This window comes from Littorina saxatilis, linkage group LG3 (assembly GCF_037325665.1).
Source record: "Littorina saxatilis isolate snail1 linkage group LG3, US_GU_Lsax_2.0, whole genome shotgun sequence".
NCBI classification, from domain to species: Eukaryota; Metazoa; Mollusca; class Gastropoda; order Littorinimorpha; family Littorinidae; genus Littorina; species Littorina saxatilis.
Genome location: NC_090247.1, coordinates 41,092,992 through 41,107,294, shown reverse-complemented (window position 1 = coordinate 41,107,294; position 14,303 = coordinate 41,092,992). Strand labels below are relative to the sequence as shown.

The 14,303-nt window shown below is 43.2% G+C and overlaps 1 protein-coding gene across 2 annotated transcripts in view; it reads right to left on the bottom strand.

Annotated features, from left to right (window-relative positions):
• LOC138962374 (cation-independent mannose-6-phosphate receptor-like) overlaps positions 1–14,303 on the bottom strand; it is a 69,727-nt gene that overhangs the window by 12,848 nt on the left and 42,576 nt on the right. For both annotated transcript variants that reach the window (XM_070334170.1, XM_070334169.1), the window contains exons 22-36: positions 12,412–12,765; positions 11,674–11,740; positions 9,974–10,124; positions 9,218–9,356; positions 8,647–8,781; positions 7,975–8,240; positions 6,819–7,049; positions 5,876–6,025; positions 5,281–5,451; positions 4,390–4,615; positions 3,695–3,771; positions 2,923–3,083; positions 2,299–2,441; positions 850–991; positions 6–71 (exon numbers count right to left, since the gene is read on the bottom strand). In XM_070334170.1, coding sequence (XP_070190271.1) covers positions 6–71; positions 850–991; positions 2,299–2,441; positions 2,923–3,083; positions 3,695–3,771; positions 4,390–4,615; positions 5,281–5,451; positions 5,876–6,025; positions 6,819–7,049; positions 7,975–8,240; positions 8,647–8,781; positions 9,218–9,356; positions 9,974–10,124; positions 11,674–11,740; positions 12,412–12,765 — 2,479 coding nt within the window. The remainder of the gene's footprint in view (positions 1–5; positions 72–849; positions 992–2,298; positions 2,442–2,922; positions 3,084–3,694; positions 3,772–4,389; positions 4,616–5,280; positions 5,452–5,875; positions 6,026–6,818; positions 7,050–7,974; positions 8,241–8,646; positions 8,782–9,217; positions 9,357–9,973; positions 10,125–11,673; positions 11,741–12,411; positions 12,766–14,303) is intronic.

Sequence of the window (14,303 nt, the reverse complement as noted above, 5' to 3'; positions counted from 1 at the left end):
CTCACCTATCCTTCTTACATACAGCTCGTGTTTTCCAAGTAAACTCAAACAGGCAATTCTCCCTGTCTTTCCTGGAACAAAGGCAATACTACTTTGTTGGGATAAATATGCATGAAGAACCTAAAGTATTTCTGTGCACTTATTATCCATAATACTGTAAAAGCAAAATGACAAACAGGAAAAAATAACGAGAGAGAGAGAGTGGGAGAGAAGGGGGGGGGGGGGAGAGAGAGAGAGAGAGAGAGAGAGAGAGAGAGAGAGAGAGAGAGAGAGAGAGAGAGAGAGAGAGAGAGAGAGAGAAAGAGTGAGGAAAAGAGAGAGAGAGAGTGAGGGAGAGAGAGAGAGGGAGAGAGAGAAAGAAAGAGAGAGAGAGAGAGAAAGAAAGAGAGAGACAGATATACAGGCAGCAAAACAGAGAGACAGGTAAACAGAGACAAACAGACATGAATATCAAAGTAATTTTTATTCACTTACTATTAAAATAAATGGGCATGGAACAGAATAACAAAAGAGAGATAATAGAGAGAGATAGAAAGAAAGAGACTGTCAGAAAGACAGCTAGACTGCCAGATTGGCAGACAGGCACACACAAACCAACCAACCCCCTTAAGCAGATATCTCATTCTTTTTCACTCAATTATTTCCAACAAATCATTCACCTGTTATACATGTACACTAGGAATGTTGTTTAGCAACGGCAGTCGGCGGAACGCCGAAACTCATTTTAAATCATCCAAAACTTTGCCCTAATTTCGGCAGACAATTTTCACAGTAAGGGAAAGGTGGAGCCAAGAAGTGTCTAAACTTTACTGAAGAAGACAAACCATAGCAACACCCTTCAACACTGACCTGGGTGTCAATCGGGGCGTCCCAACAGTGGGTCCACAGGTCAGACGGACCACAGTTTTTGCCAGAGGGTTGTTGCTACGGCGTCGCCCAGAGGAGCAGGCACTGGTGCCTCGTGAGTATGTAAATACCACTGTGCCATTCGCTGCAATAAAATAAAATAAAAATAAATGAGTGAATAATGAAAAGAAAGTAAAAATGGATTTGAGTCCTGGTCTTTCGATCGGTTTCATGACATCCATCATAGCACTTTCTCCAAGCAGGATTTGCATGCATCATGCACACACACATGCACATACAGAAAAATAACTCTACTATGACCAATCTACTAGATTTATCCCCAAAACACTCAGACACACACACACGTGCACACACACAAACACATACACACACACATACATCTTTCTTTCTTTATTTGGTGTTTAACGTCGTTTTCAACCATTCAAGGTTATATCGCGACGGACACACATACATGCGCACACACACATGTATACAAACACAAAAACACACACACACAATCCCTTACGATTGTTACTTATAACAAGAAGAGCAAACGCTCGATCGAGTCACTTTCGCAGTTCTGAATATTATATGAGGCATCAGATGGACAGGAAGAAATTGCTATTCACAACACAATGAGTCACGTTCACATAAAATTTGAGCCCGGTCACTTTTATAGTTTCCGAGAAAAGCCCAACGTTAAGTTGTGTGTTGCCGAACAGAAAAGGCTAGTTATCTCCCTTGTTTTTCTGATAACGTTCGTAAAAGGCTACAGATGTAAATACTTTGATGTAAAGAATAATCCTACAAAGTTTCAATCACATCCGATGAACTTTGTCAAAGATATAAAATGTCTAATTTTTCCTTTGACGCTGACCTGTGACCTTGAAAAAGGTCAAAGGTCAACGAAACCATCGTTAAAGTGTAGAGGTCATTGGAGGTCACGACTAAACAAAATATGAGCCCGATCGCTTTGATAGTTTCCGAGAAAAGTCCAACGTTAAGGTGGTGTCTACGGACGGCCGGCCGTCCGGCCGGCCGGACAGACTAACACTGACCGATTACATAGAGTCACTTTTTCTCAAGTGACTCAAAAACGCTACATCCCTCGTCATCGCCACCCCCTTCTTCCTCCCTTGATCGAAAGTATGCATGCTCACTTCAGCAGAACATTATTTACAATCCTTCCATCATAGCATCTCAATCAGATGATTCTCAGAAATTACTCCGTCGGGTTTGTATGGGTAGTGAAAGAGTGAATACCCTTGCTTTTGCTCTTACAAATAACTTCACACGTGCTCCTGTCATGGTGTTTTCGACACACCCCTCGCTAGTGATTGGCGCCTCCAATGTTTGTCCAAGTAAAAAGCAAGGATATTCACTCTTTCACAACCCATCAAAACCCAACAGAGTTGTTTTCGGAATTCGTCTATTGCACATGAATAGTTTCACCTTCAACAGTGGTGCTTTGTGACCTCACGTCACCCAGCTTGTCAACGGTTTCATCTTTTGATTTACGGCAAACCGCTGCATTTGGGTCGCACTGCTGCTTATGCGCCTCCCCATGCACACTCTGGCAGAGGTTCAACCAGTACCTTCAACAGAAGAAATGAGGAAACAAAATATTAAGGAAATTGTTTCTGCAGTAAGTTCAATTTATTGATAGCTCATGAAAAAGACTCCTTTTTAGTGAATTTGTAGGTAATAAGACGTTTTCCGGAAATAACTCCCATCAGGGTTTTCAAGCGGTGTGGCAGAGAAAGAGCCTGTTTTATTGACCCAAACTTTTCAACAACCAACTAGCTCGCTAATGGCCGGCTTTAATCTTTCATTGCGACGAATGACCAATTCTGATGTGTATTTATTGCAGTGTGCTTGATACGATAGCCTTTTCTTTTGAAAATATGCACATGGGAGCTACCAATCGCTGTCGATTGCTTCCCAATCAATGACAGTGATTGCTAAGCACCAAGTTTTCTTAAACTCATGTGACCACAAGCCAAACCCACGTTGACTGTCAAAATTCGCTGTCAGCGCATTAGTCACACGCCCCATTTCCATTAAAACCTCCTTTACCTGTTACCATCATCCATGCTGTCAAATTCCCAGGATTCCCTGGTCTGCGAGAGGATGGAGAGGTCAAAGGTCGTGTCGCCAGAGGAGACAGCGCAATCTTGTACCAATGGGGGACACACTAGGCTGGTCCTCCACTTGAAATTCAGTTCACACTGGAAATGCTGTGAAACAATTGAGAAGAAAATATACTCACAGTAATTAAGACTTGGGAGATAAGGTGCATACACAGCTCGTTTGTGTATCTTGTTATCTCACACCTTCAAAGTGAGTGTGAGCGTGCATGCATATATATTTTTCTCTTGAGCTCCACGGGTTCAGGTTAGGAAACATTGACTGGCATTAGCTCGACTCCTGAGGACTAAACACAGGGAGTAACGCTGCAAGTTCGAAACAGCAGACTTTAAACAGTACTCCACCCCCCTCCCCTTAATCTCCTCCCACCTTTCCCCCTCCCCCCTCAGTTCGAAACAGCAGACTTTAAACAGTACTCCACCCCCCTCCCCTTAATCTCCTCCCACCTTTCCCCCTCCCCCCTCAGTTCGAAACAGCAGACTTTAAACAGTACTCCACCCCCCTCCCCTTAATCTCCTCCCACCTTTCCCCCTCCCCCCTCATCTCCACCCCCCTCTCCAATTCATTAAAGCAAAGTATTTATTCATTTTTATATATTTCATGCAGGAAAGTAATTTCTCTTGCAAATGGATTCTTTTCCTGAGTGGAATAAACTTTACATTACTTTGCAAAATAAAACAAAGAAAAAAATCATGCTTACTGGTAAGTGTGTGGGTCGTCCATTACCAGCGTCATGATCACACTCGAAGAAAATGTGGGTCAATGCTATTTTATCACCTGCACAAACATAGATGTGTTAATAATGTGAAAAAGTCACACTACTACTATTCAACAAGCAAAAAGTACCTGACCGCTTTTTCACGCCCAAATAAACAAGGGAATAATGCCTTCTCTCATTTTTACTTTTTTATTTTGAAAAGGCACGAGTGTAGTGCTTTAACTGTCGATTTCAGTTTCAAGACACCCTGCTAGGGCATCAAGTGACAATCTTTTGAATTCATGATAATAGCTTGTAAATCTATATTCGTGGCTATACATTTTTCTGAATTCAGGAATGTTTCATGAAAGATCTAATGACAGTACTTGGAACACACAAATAAACAAACAAATACACCCATTGATAAGTAAGTGGAAGAGTACAGACACAAATGTGCAGGCAAACAGATCATAACAAAAAGACAAAAACTGACCCAGAAAAAAGACTGAAAGAGAGAAAATGGGAGAGAGGGAAAGAGACAGAAAGATGGAGAGACACAGGATCATACATATAAGAGGGGCAAACAAACCGGCAGATGGGGACAGACAAGCAGAAGCGCAGGCAGAGAGATAATTACTGACAGAGACAGAGATAAAGACGCAGACGTAGAGACAGACAAAGACTATGACCAAACTTACCATGCTGACATTTTTGCCCATTTAAAAACGTCAGCTTCAGTTGCTCCTCGTCCATCTGAAAAACTCCACTGGAAGCACTCCCGTAGGAGCCATTCTGAAGAGAAACGCTCCCAACACCGTTACTACCCGCGAGGCACACAGCAGCTCCATGGCAAGAGTCAGAGAGATTTGAGGGTAAAGCACCGCAAGCCTGAATGGAAAACTTGCCTCCTTGAGGGCTCGCAATCTGCAACAATAACCACCACCACCATCATTTTATTAACAATTTTCTCTTCGTTTTCTCATTATTCTTTGTCTGTCTGTACACCTTAAAAAACCAATAGGTCATAGTACTAAATCAATGACTGTTTAAGGGTGTAAATTAGTGAAATGTATTTGATTAAAAAGCCTCTTTCTGTCCTTTTATCACACTAGATTTTCATCGCTTATTTTCTGATTCACCTACAAATTTTGCAAAATATATGCCATCCGCATGGCAAATCTGTGTGGCCATTCCTATTGCAAATCTGTGGGGGAAATTTCTAGCCTATCGCTACGTACCATTCATAAGCCATTAAGCGCTCACGCACTCTTTTTTTTGCTGATAGCTCAAGCTTTTCTTGACTGATTTGCCTCAAATTGACATATCGATGACAAATCCATGTGGAGCTTTTAGACAAAGAAGGCATGCATGAACACTTTATCGCCTAGCACAGCCAGGCGTTTTCAACCAAAATGCAGCACTTTGGTCTCGAGTGGCATAGTGGTTAGGTCTTAAAAAGGAGGGAGTCTTAAAATGGGGGTAAATTTACAGAGGTTATGAACAGAAAATTTGAGAAAACAGGGTCTTAAAAGGGAGGGAGTCTTAAAACGGGGGTTTCACCGCAGTTTCAGTGCACAGAACAACCTTACCTCTTGTACACCATTGAGCGGAGTCAAGTCGTAGAGAAATTCTGTCCTCTGGTCGTAGTAGGTACAGTTGCTGGTCTCTTTCTCCACAGCATCATCAGAGCAGATAACGTTGGTCTCCCATTCAAAGACGTATTCACAGCTCTGTGAGACATCCACTAGGCGAGGGGTGCCCTAGAAAATTACAAGTAAAATTTAATTAGCAAGGTGACAGAAAGACAGAAAAAAACCCGCTGAAGGAGGTAAAGGCATAATGGAAAAAGAGATAAAAAGGGGAAAAGAAGACGCTGAAAGACAGACAAAAAAAGAACAAACAGGTAAAGACAAGGAGTACCTGATACAGAGAAACAAGCTCAAGAGACAGTATTCTTCTTCTTCTTTTTCTGCCTTCTTATACATGCTAAATTGTCAATACTATCTTTAAGGCGAAGTCTGCAATCTGCCGCAGTGATGCCTGCAGTTCTTCAGGTTTTTTTGGGCCTCCACTGCACAGAGCCATGTCTGGCATCTCAGGGACAGCAGCATAAATACAAGCATACAGTCAAGAATACAAGCACTCAATCTAGAATACAAGCACTCCTCCTGTTAATTTCCATACCTGAGAAGGACCACGTTTGCAGCGGAAAATTATACGGGATGATGCATTCTGACTGGAGTCGCTTGCACATGGCTGTCCATGGTCGTACGTTAAGATGATTTCCTTGCGAGCCGAGTCATACACAGGTGGTGATCGAGCTTGGCCAAGGCTCTGCAAAAAACATGCAGAACGCTCAAAAATTCACAGCTTCATTCTGATTCAACATGTAGAGAACAATTTTGATCAAGGCAGGTCAGAGCGAGGCTGTACGTGACTGTGTGTAAGTGACTGCAGTTTAAATTAAAGTATTTCTGGCACATTATCCAGGAAGTACTGGATAGGACAAAATGTGAGAGTTCAATTAGACAGCGATCACTGAAAGATCTCCAAAACATGGACTTATCGGCAATGTAGAGCACAAGCGATGATGCTTGAAGGCAGAGTGCATGCAAGCAGAGATAAATGCTTGATTCACTGCAATTGCAACCGAAGTCAATGTAACATGATCAACAGGTCAAGCAAAACAACTATTCCATCATTTGTAGGCTTTTTATACTTTTTGCTGTCCTTGACATTTGCCATTGTAATTGTAACGGGCTTGGAGCTAATTTTTGACTTTTATCAGCTGCCTACTGCATTTGCTGCGTTCGGCAAACCTTTGACTTTAACTCCATTATAGAGAAGCTTGTTATTGCAAAATTATGACGAGCTTACCTGAGTAGGTGAAGTCTAGGATAACCAGACAGTCAATACATGCACCTCTGTGCTAACCTACAACTACAACTGTAACAGCAAAAGGCAGAGGAAGGTTCGAGAGAAAGCAAAGCGAGGACAGTGCACAAAGTATGTCTTCACGGGACGGAATCCATTCGTTCAGTGACGTATTCCCGCATTCACTCTCACGTGACCCATTCCTCTGAGAATTGTGGGAGATAAAATTATCATTATCTTTATCATTTCATACCTGTGGCTGTTCTCCTCTCACTTCCCTGCAAGCGGCAGAGCCAGCAGGGCAGAGTGTGTTGAAGATGGGGTTGAGCGGCCGACAGACGTTGATGTAGAAGGTGCCCTGTGTGTTTTTGCTGTCAGCGTTTGACGTCCCAGGGATGTCAATGGTTGCAAGGTGGTGACCCGAATTTTTAACAAGGGGTGTGAGGTCAAAGGTCTGGCCATCAGCGCTCACCTCGCACAGCACCTAGATAAGAATCATTTGGATGGAATCAAATGTTATCCCCTGGAGCTTTATTTACGAGAATCTAAGTGAAAGGGCTAAGTCATCTACCGTCAGTTGTCGGTTCACACTCATTTTAAATTAAATGGCAAAAATAACCTGAGGTAAAACATTACAAAACAAGAGGCGAAGCCTTCAAGGCTCACGTAAGAAATCGACAAACAGTAACACAAACTCAATCACTCCGTCACACACACACACACACACACACACACACACACACACACACACACACACACACACACACACACACACACACACACACACACACACACACACACACACACACACACACACACACATACACACACACACACACACACAGAAAGAGCATAGGTGAAACTGTGCAAGAAAGCGAGACACTAGATCTAGATCTGTTTGTCTGCCTACTTACAGGGACACGACTGCCAACTAGTCTCGGCCCGCTCAAAAAAACAATGACCGAGACTTTCAGTAATTCCTTCGCGTGACGTCAAACCCTCTTACGTCATAATGTGACGTCAATGTAATGTGACGTCTTCAAATGTTAGAGTTTCTACCACATACATACATACGCACAGACAGACAAAAGTTAGCATCGCATAGGCTACACTTACGTGAGCCAATAAAGTGCTCACAAAGATTGCGGATTAAAAAAAATCAAAATGTAACAGCCATGCACATGCATGCACACAGACAACAAAACCTCATACTCATTCAAGTGCATGTATTGCAGCCACTGCATTGTGTTAGAAAAAGCGGATAAATGTGGTCTTTAGTTATATAAAAATAGTTTTTTAACCAACTGACCAGCATGTATACCAGAGAGCAGATTCTTTCATATACACATCGCACATTTTTAAACAGCTTTCCAATAAACAAACTCGCAGTTGGCAAAACTTGCACAAACCTTCTCTTCACACACAAGCTCTGTGTGCCAATCAAAGTAGTAGACGCATCCATCCGAGCCATCAATGTAAGTTGGCACACCATTGCCGGCCCCCTCGTTGCAGATGAAATTGATGATGGTGGTTCTTGTCACGTTGTTATGGTGACAAATGTCGCCACCGCTGTAGTTCAGCATCAGAAGTCCATTACCCTGGTAGATCAGTTTTGCGTTAGCGTTTCCAGCGTTGAATGACCTTGCTTGGTTGTTGATCTCACTCTGGCATGAACCTGGTGCATATGAAAACATAAGGTATACAACAACAAAACTTGAGGTGTAGAGGTTTAAAGGAAAATAAAGTCTTTCTCTTCTCCTTCTCTGTCTTATCATTTCCTAATTCAAACTACAAACTGTAGAGAAAGGTATAAAGCACAAATTCGCAAAGTTCATTACAAGCTGCAAGTTTACAAACTAAGGAATATAGGCTTCCACTGTCAACTGTAACCACTGTTTTACACATCACTGTCATCAGACTTGTCAAAGTACACACATCTTGATTTTTTCAACAAAAGACCAACAAAAACAGCTCAAAGAAATACTTTTCATTCACTAGATTTTTTTTGAGTGATGTATAGATCTACCCGGTACATGTCTGCAATGATATTATCAACATTAATATCAAGCATGAAAACTGACCAGTGGTGTTGCTGCTGCTACAGCTGGTACCAGTGACCGGTCCGCAGACATTGAGACGGTAGTGGTGACCCTCACGGTCATTGACAACATAGGCCTCGTTTGTCTTTTTCAGCTTGCTCAGGTCAAACTCATAGTCTGAAATGTGGAAACACAGTTACTTAAAATACAGATAAGTCCCGCCAACACAAGTTGGTTAATGCAAATTATTGGCTTAACACAAGTAAAAGTTTGCAGACAATTTTCTTCTTCGTCTTTGGTATGAAATTAAAGTGTGATTGCTTCAGTGTGTTATTATACTATGGGTGAATTAAAAATGTGGTGTGCTGTGTTATGGAGTACTATACTGTTCTGTACCCTATTATGATACATGCATCACATACAAATCTGAAACACTCTTGAAAAACTGGGTGGGGATATTATGTGCAAAGAATTAATATGTACAGTTTCATGAAGATCTGTCCATGACTGAACGTAAATATCCCCCCGCCCTCCCTCACCCAGTCTCCCCCCTCCCAATCCAGCCAAAATTCAGGCTACTTTTAATTTCAAATGATTCAAAACTGCAACTTACTGGTTCTGGGGTTCATGGCTTTACAGTCTCCCCCAACATTTGTGTCACTTCCAGGCACGATCGGACAGGCTGCGGGAGTGTTCCACACAAACCCATGCTCGCAGTTGTCACGTACAAAATGGCTGCTTGGGCCAGCTTCCTGTGGAAAACCAGGGTTCAATCAAATAAAGAGACATCTTGTGGAAGACGTTGCTATGTTACAGAGAGTAAGAGAGAGAAAGGGGCAGGGGAGGGAGAGGGAGAGGGAGAGAGAGAGAGAGAGAGAGAGAGAGAGAGAGAGAGAGAGAGAGAGAGAGAGAGAGAGAGAGAGAGAGAGAGAGAGAGAGAGAAAGAGAGAGAGAGAGGGAGAAGGAGGAGAGAGAGGGAGAGGGAGAGAGAGAGAGAGAGGAGAGAGAGGGAGAGGGAGAGAGAGAGAGAGAGGAGAGAGAGGGAGAGGGAGAGAGAGAGAGAGAGAGAAAGAGAGAGAGGGAGAAGGAGAGGGAGAGGGAGAGAGAGAGAGAGAGAGAGGGAGAGAGAGAGAGGGAGAAGGAGAGAGAGGGAGAGGGAGAGAGGGAGAGAGAGAGAGAGAGAGAGAGAGAGAGAGAGAGAGACACACACTGACACTGAGAGAGAGAAACAGAGACAGAGAGAGAGAGAGAGAGAGCCAGCCAGCCAGCCAGCCAACCAGACACAGACAGAAAGAACACAATCACCTCCCTTAGCTGAACAATTAACCACAAATTTCATTACCAGAGGTGACTTATTTACTTAGCTTACCCCAGCTCCAGGCGTAGAATCGCAAGACAGAATGATCAAGGTCGACATTTTCCCTCCAGTGCTGCAAGGGGCCCCGTTGGCATAGCGGATAACCAACTTGCCGTCCTCCATGCTGACTGGGTTTGATGTCACCTCTCCCAGACTCTTGTACCTGGAGGAATTAAAGCCACAAAAACTGATTGTCAACTGCTGAGTTGCATGCAAAGTGAGGGCTTTTCCAATGTCAAAACTTTTTCGGGCCCATAGTTCTTTAACCAGATGCGAAACAAACACTGGAAAAGTGTGCTATTGTGGAGAATCGTAGATACATCTGCCTGCCAGATAACTTGCGCAATAAGGGCTTCTGTCGAAAGATATTTGAGAAAGGGTGCGAGCGATGTTTAACAGTTGCCAGAGCAGTTTTTCTTCTTCTTCTTCTTCTGCGTTCGTGGGCTGAAACTCCCACGTACACTCGTGTTTTTTGCACGAGTGGAATTTTACCTGTATGACCGTTTTTTACCCCGCCATTTAAGCAGCCATACGCCGCTTTCGGAGGAAGCATGCTGGGTATTTTCGTATTTCTATAACCCACCGAACTCCGACATGGATTACAGGATCTTTTTCGTGCGCATTTGGTCTTGTGCTTGCGTGTACACACGGGGGGGTGTTCGGACACCGGGGAGAGTCTGCACACAAAGTTGACTCTGAGAAATAAATCTCTCGCCGAACGTGGGGACGAACTCACGCTGACAGCGGCCAACTGGATACAAATCCGGCGCGCTACCGACTGAGCTACATCCCCGCCCTGCCAGAGCAGTTTGAAAATGTGTTGCTGCCAAGGACAGGGGCTTTCTACATTGGATCTCTCCTTTTAAGACCCCCTGATTTGAGACCTTGCTTTTTTCACATTTTCTGTTCATAACGTCTGTAAAATGTACTCCCATTTTAAGACTCCCTCCTTTTTTCACATTTTCTGTTCATAACGTCTGTAAAATGTACTCCCATTTTAAGACTCCCTCCTTTTTTCACATTTTCTGTTCATAACGTCTGTAAAATGTACTCCCATTTTAAGACTCCCTCCTTTTTTCACATTTTCTGTTCATAACGTCTGTAAAATGTACTCCCATTTTAAGACTCCCTCCTTTTTTCACAAACGGATTTGTCAAATTTGTTTAAGTCTAAAAAAGGGGGGTTCTACTGTGTATACCTGCTCAGCCAATACGGGTCCTTGTCTGAGCACTATCCATTTCAATACAAATTTCAAAGAGTTTGTCGAATGTGGCTGTCATGGTGCTCATCCCTCTACTTTTTACAAAAACGCACAAGGATGTCATCAAATACAGTCCCCCCCAAAAATTAACACAAAAACAAAAATGCATGTGAAATTTCATTTAAAATCTGTCCAGCAGTTTCTGAGAGGCACCACACACACACACACACACACACACACATACACACACATGCATGCACGCACATGCACTCACACACAGACATACATTCTGAGAGGCACCACAAACACACACACACACACACACACGCATGCACTCACACAGACATGTATGCACGCACGCTTGCATGAACAGAGCGAGAGATATGTCCCATATCTTTTCTCTTCCCTCAAAGATTGACTGACTCAAAACTTTGAATTGATAAGATGTTAAAACCCAGCAGGTTTATTCCCAGTCCCATTATAACGTACACCTCAAAGTACATGTACTCACTTTTTACTAAAATCTGTCTCTGTCGCATTGATTTCACAGGCTGCTGCGTTGAAGGGACATGTTTCACCTGGAACATAAATGCAAATATGTTTAACACAAGCAAAAAATATGGCTGGAAGATCCAAGTGAGACAAAAACGGAGAGAGAGAAGTATGAACGAAAAAGAGAAAGAGAAAGAGATGTACAGATGGAGAAATAGAAAGACAGAATGACAGACAGAGAAAAAGAAGCAGAAATATCCACAAAGAAAGAAAAGAAAAAGACCACACAAAAAAAGAAAGTGATACATAAAACTGACTAAGTAAGGCACTCACAAAAACAAAAACAAAAACCCTACTATGAGCAACCATTTCAAATGTGAATAAAACTTCATATGTCAACCAGATAAGTACAAATGTATAAGAATGTAAAGCTTCTCATATGCTTTCAAATTCAATTTCAATAACCAATAATCTACAAAAGTACAGTTTTATAACTACAAGGCAATGAATACCAAATGTGATTATAAACCTTTCCAAGGAACTAAACAAAAATCTCGATCATTACATTAAAACATATATTGCCCTCAAAACTGAGTATAGCTGCCTTAGTCGAGGGTACACATCCGTCATGACACATACAAATCCACTGGTCAAGATGTCAGTGTATATGAGAGTTGAAGCCACAAAAATTACAAGATGAAGGAGAACAAAAAAAGAAGAAGGCAGAAAGAAATCCTAGGTCCAAACTCCAGCCAACCTTTTCTGTGCACAAGGGAACGGCAAATGTTGATGATGTAGCTGACATTGTCGTACGACTTCACATAGTTGGCGCCCGAGAGAGCCAGGCTAGAAAGATCATAGCCTCCAGCGAAGGTGCAGTCCACTATGGTGTGGGGGGGACAGGCCAATGACGTGGACCAGGTAAAGGGATAGGTACAGTCTCCCAGCTCCGTCAGAGCGTGCGGGCCTGAGCCCGCGCCAGCCTGAGAGTGGTCACAGACGAAGGTGATGATGGTTTTGCGCGTAAAGTTTCCGTGACATTTTTCCTTGCCTTCGTCATACACCAGCGACAGCTCCCCTGCGTCGTAGATCAGTTTGGAGTTGGCCTTGCCTGTTGGCAAAATTGGTTTACAATTTTAATCTGCACTTGGCAAAAGTTATTCCCAAAATAAGTTGTTCATTTTCATTTGCATTTACCTATTTTGTCATGGGGGAGAAGAACACGACTTCTCAGATGTAATAACAGAAAAAACAAATGTGGAACAGATAGACTGCTATTCACTATGACAAGACAGAAATACAAACAAACAAACAATGAGAACAGAAACACCTGCGATGAATCCCTTTTACATACCATTACAATGACAGAAACCTTGCGATGAATCCCTTTTACATACCATTTACAATGACAGAAACCTTGCGATGAATCCCTTTTACATACAGCTGTCCCTGCAATGTACGGCCCGGCGGCCACCTGACATGTCGGGACACATTTGCTCGGCACGGAGTGTTTTCCTTCTATATTTGCCCCCCACCCCCCTTAAACGGACACCTGCAAAACGTGGACACGGACACTAATTTTCGGTCCCAACAGCAGGTCATACCTGCAAAGTACGGACAGACCATCGTCAAATTTTCACCACACCAAAATCGATAACAGAGCAGTCCGGCTCTTGGTACAAAGGTCACAGCCGCAAAGGCGTGATGACAGTCTCTGTTAACTTGGGTGCACGTGTACCCATCAGGAGGGGGTTAATTTGGGTCAGGAGTGGAGTACACGCACTTTCTTGCTTTCAAATGCGAAGATGCCAACATGAAACTGCACTATGCTCTTTATTCTTGTCTGTTGGACGTAAGCAACAGAAGCCACAGTCGATGAAGGCCCTCCGAGAAAGAGAGTGAAAAATCGGCCATCGTTCTCAGCATCGCGTGTCTGTGTGTAACCTCTTTCATTGACAAGATACTCTTGTTTTCCCCGCAGCCTTGACCAGTGAGTCGGTTACCTAATCTGTGAACCCTTCAGTTGTGTTGCTTTGTCAAAAGTCAAAAGAGCGGTGTTGTGTACAGTGTATTTCCGACTGAAGAGTGAAAAGTCACTGCCACAAGATCGGCATGCAGTCAATGTTTGTTTGTTCGTTCATGGGCTGAAACTCCCACGGCTTTTACGTGTATGACCGTTTTTACCCTGCCATTTAGGCAGCCATACGCCGCTTTCAGAGGAAGCATGCTGGGTATTTTCGTGTTTCTATAACCCACCGAACTCTGACATGGATTACAGGATCTTTTTCGTGTGCACTTGGTCTTGTGCTTGCGTGTACACACGGGGGTGTTCGGACACCGAGGAGAGTCTGCACACAAAGTTGACTCTGAGAAATAAATCTCTCGCCGAACGTGGGGACGAACTCACGCTGACAGCGGCCAACTGGATACAAATCCAGCGCGCTACCGACTGAGCTACATCCCCGTCCATGCAGTCAATAAAGCCAGACAAGAAGAATGATTATGACATGCGGTTCTATCTGCTAGTTTTTATTCAAACTGCTTTTCAACGCTTATTCTCACAAAGCATCTGCACACCTGCCTCTGTGCTGTGTTTGTGTGGCTGCTTTCGTATGATGTCAGTGCATGGTGAGTGCGTTCACTGCCTTG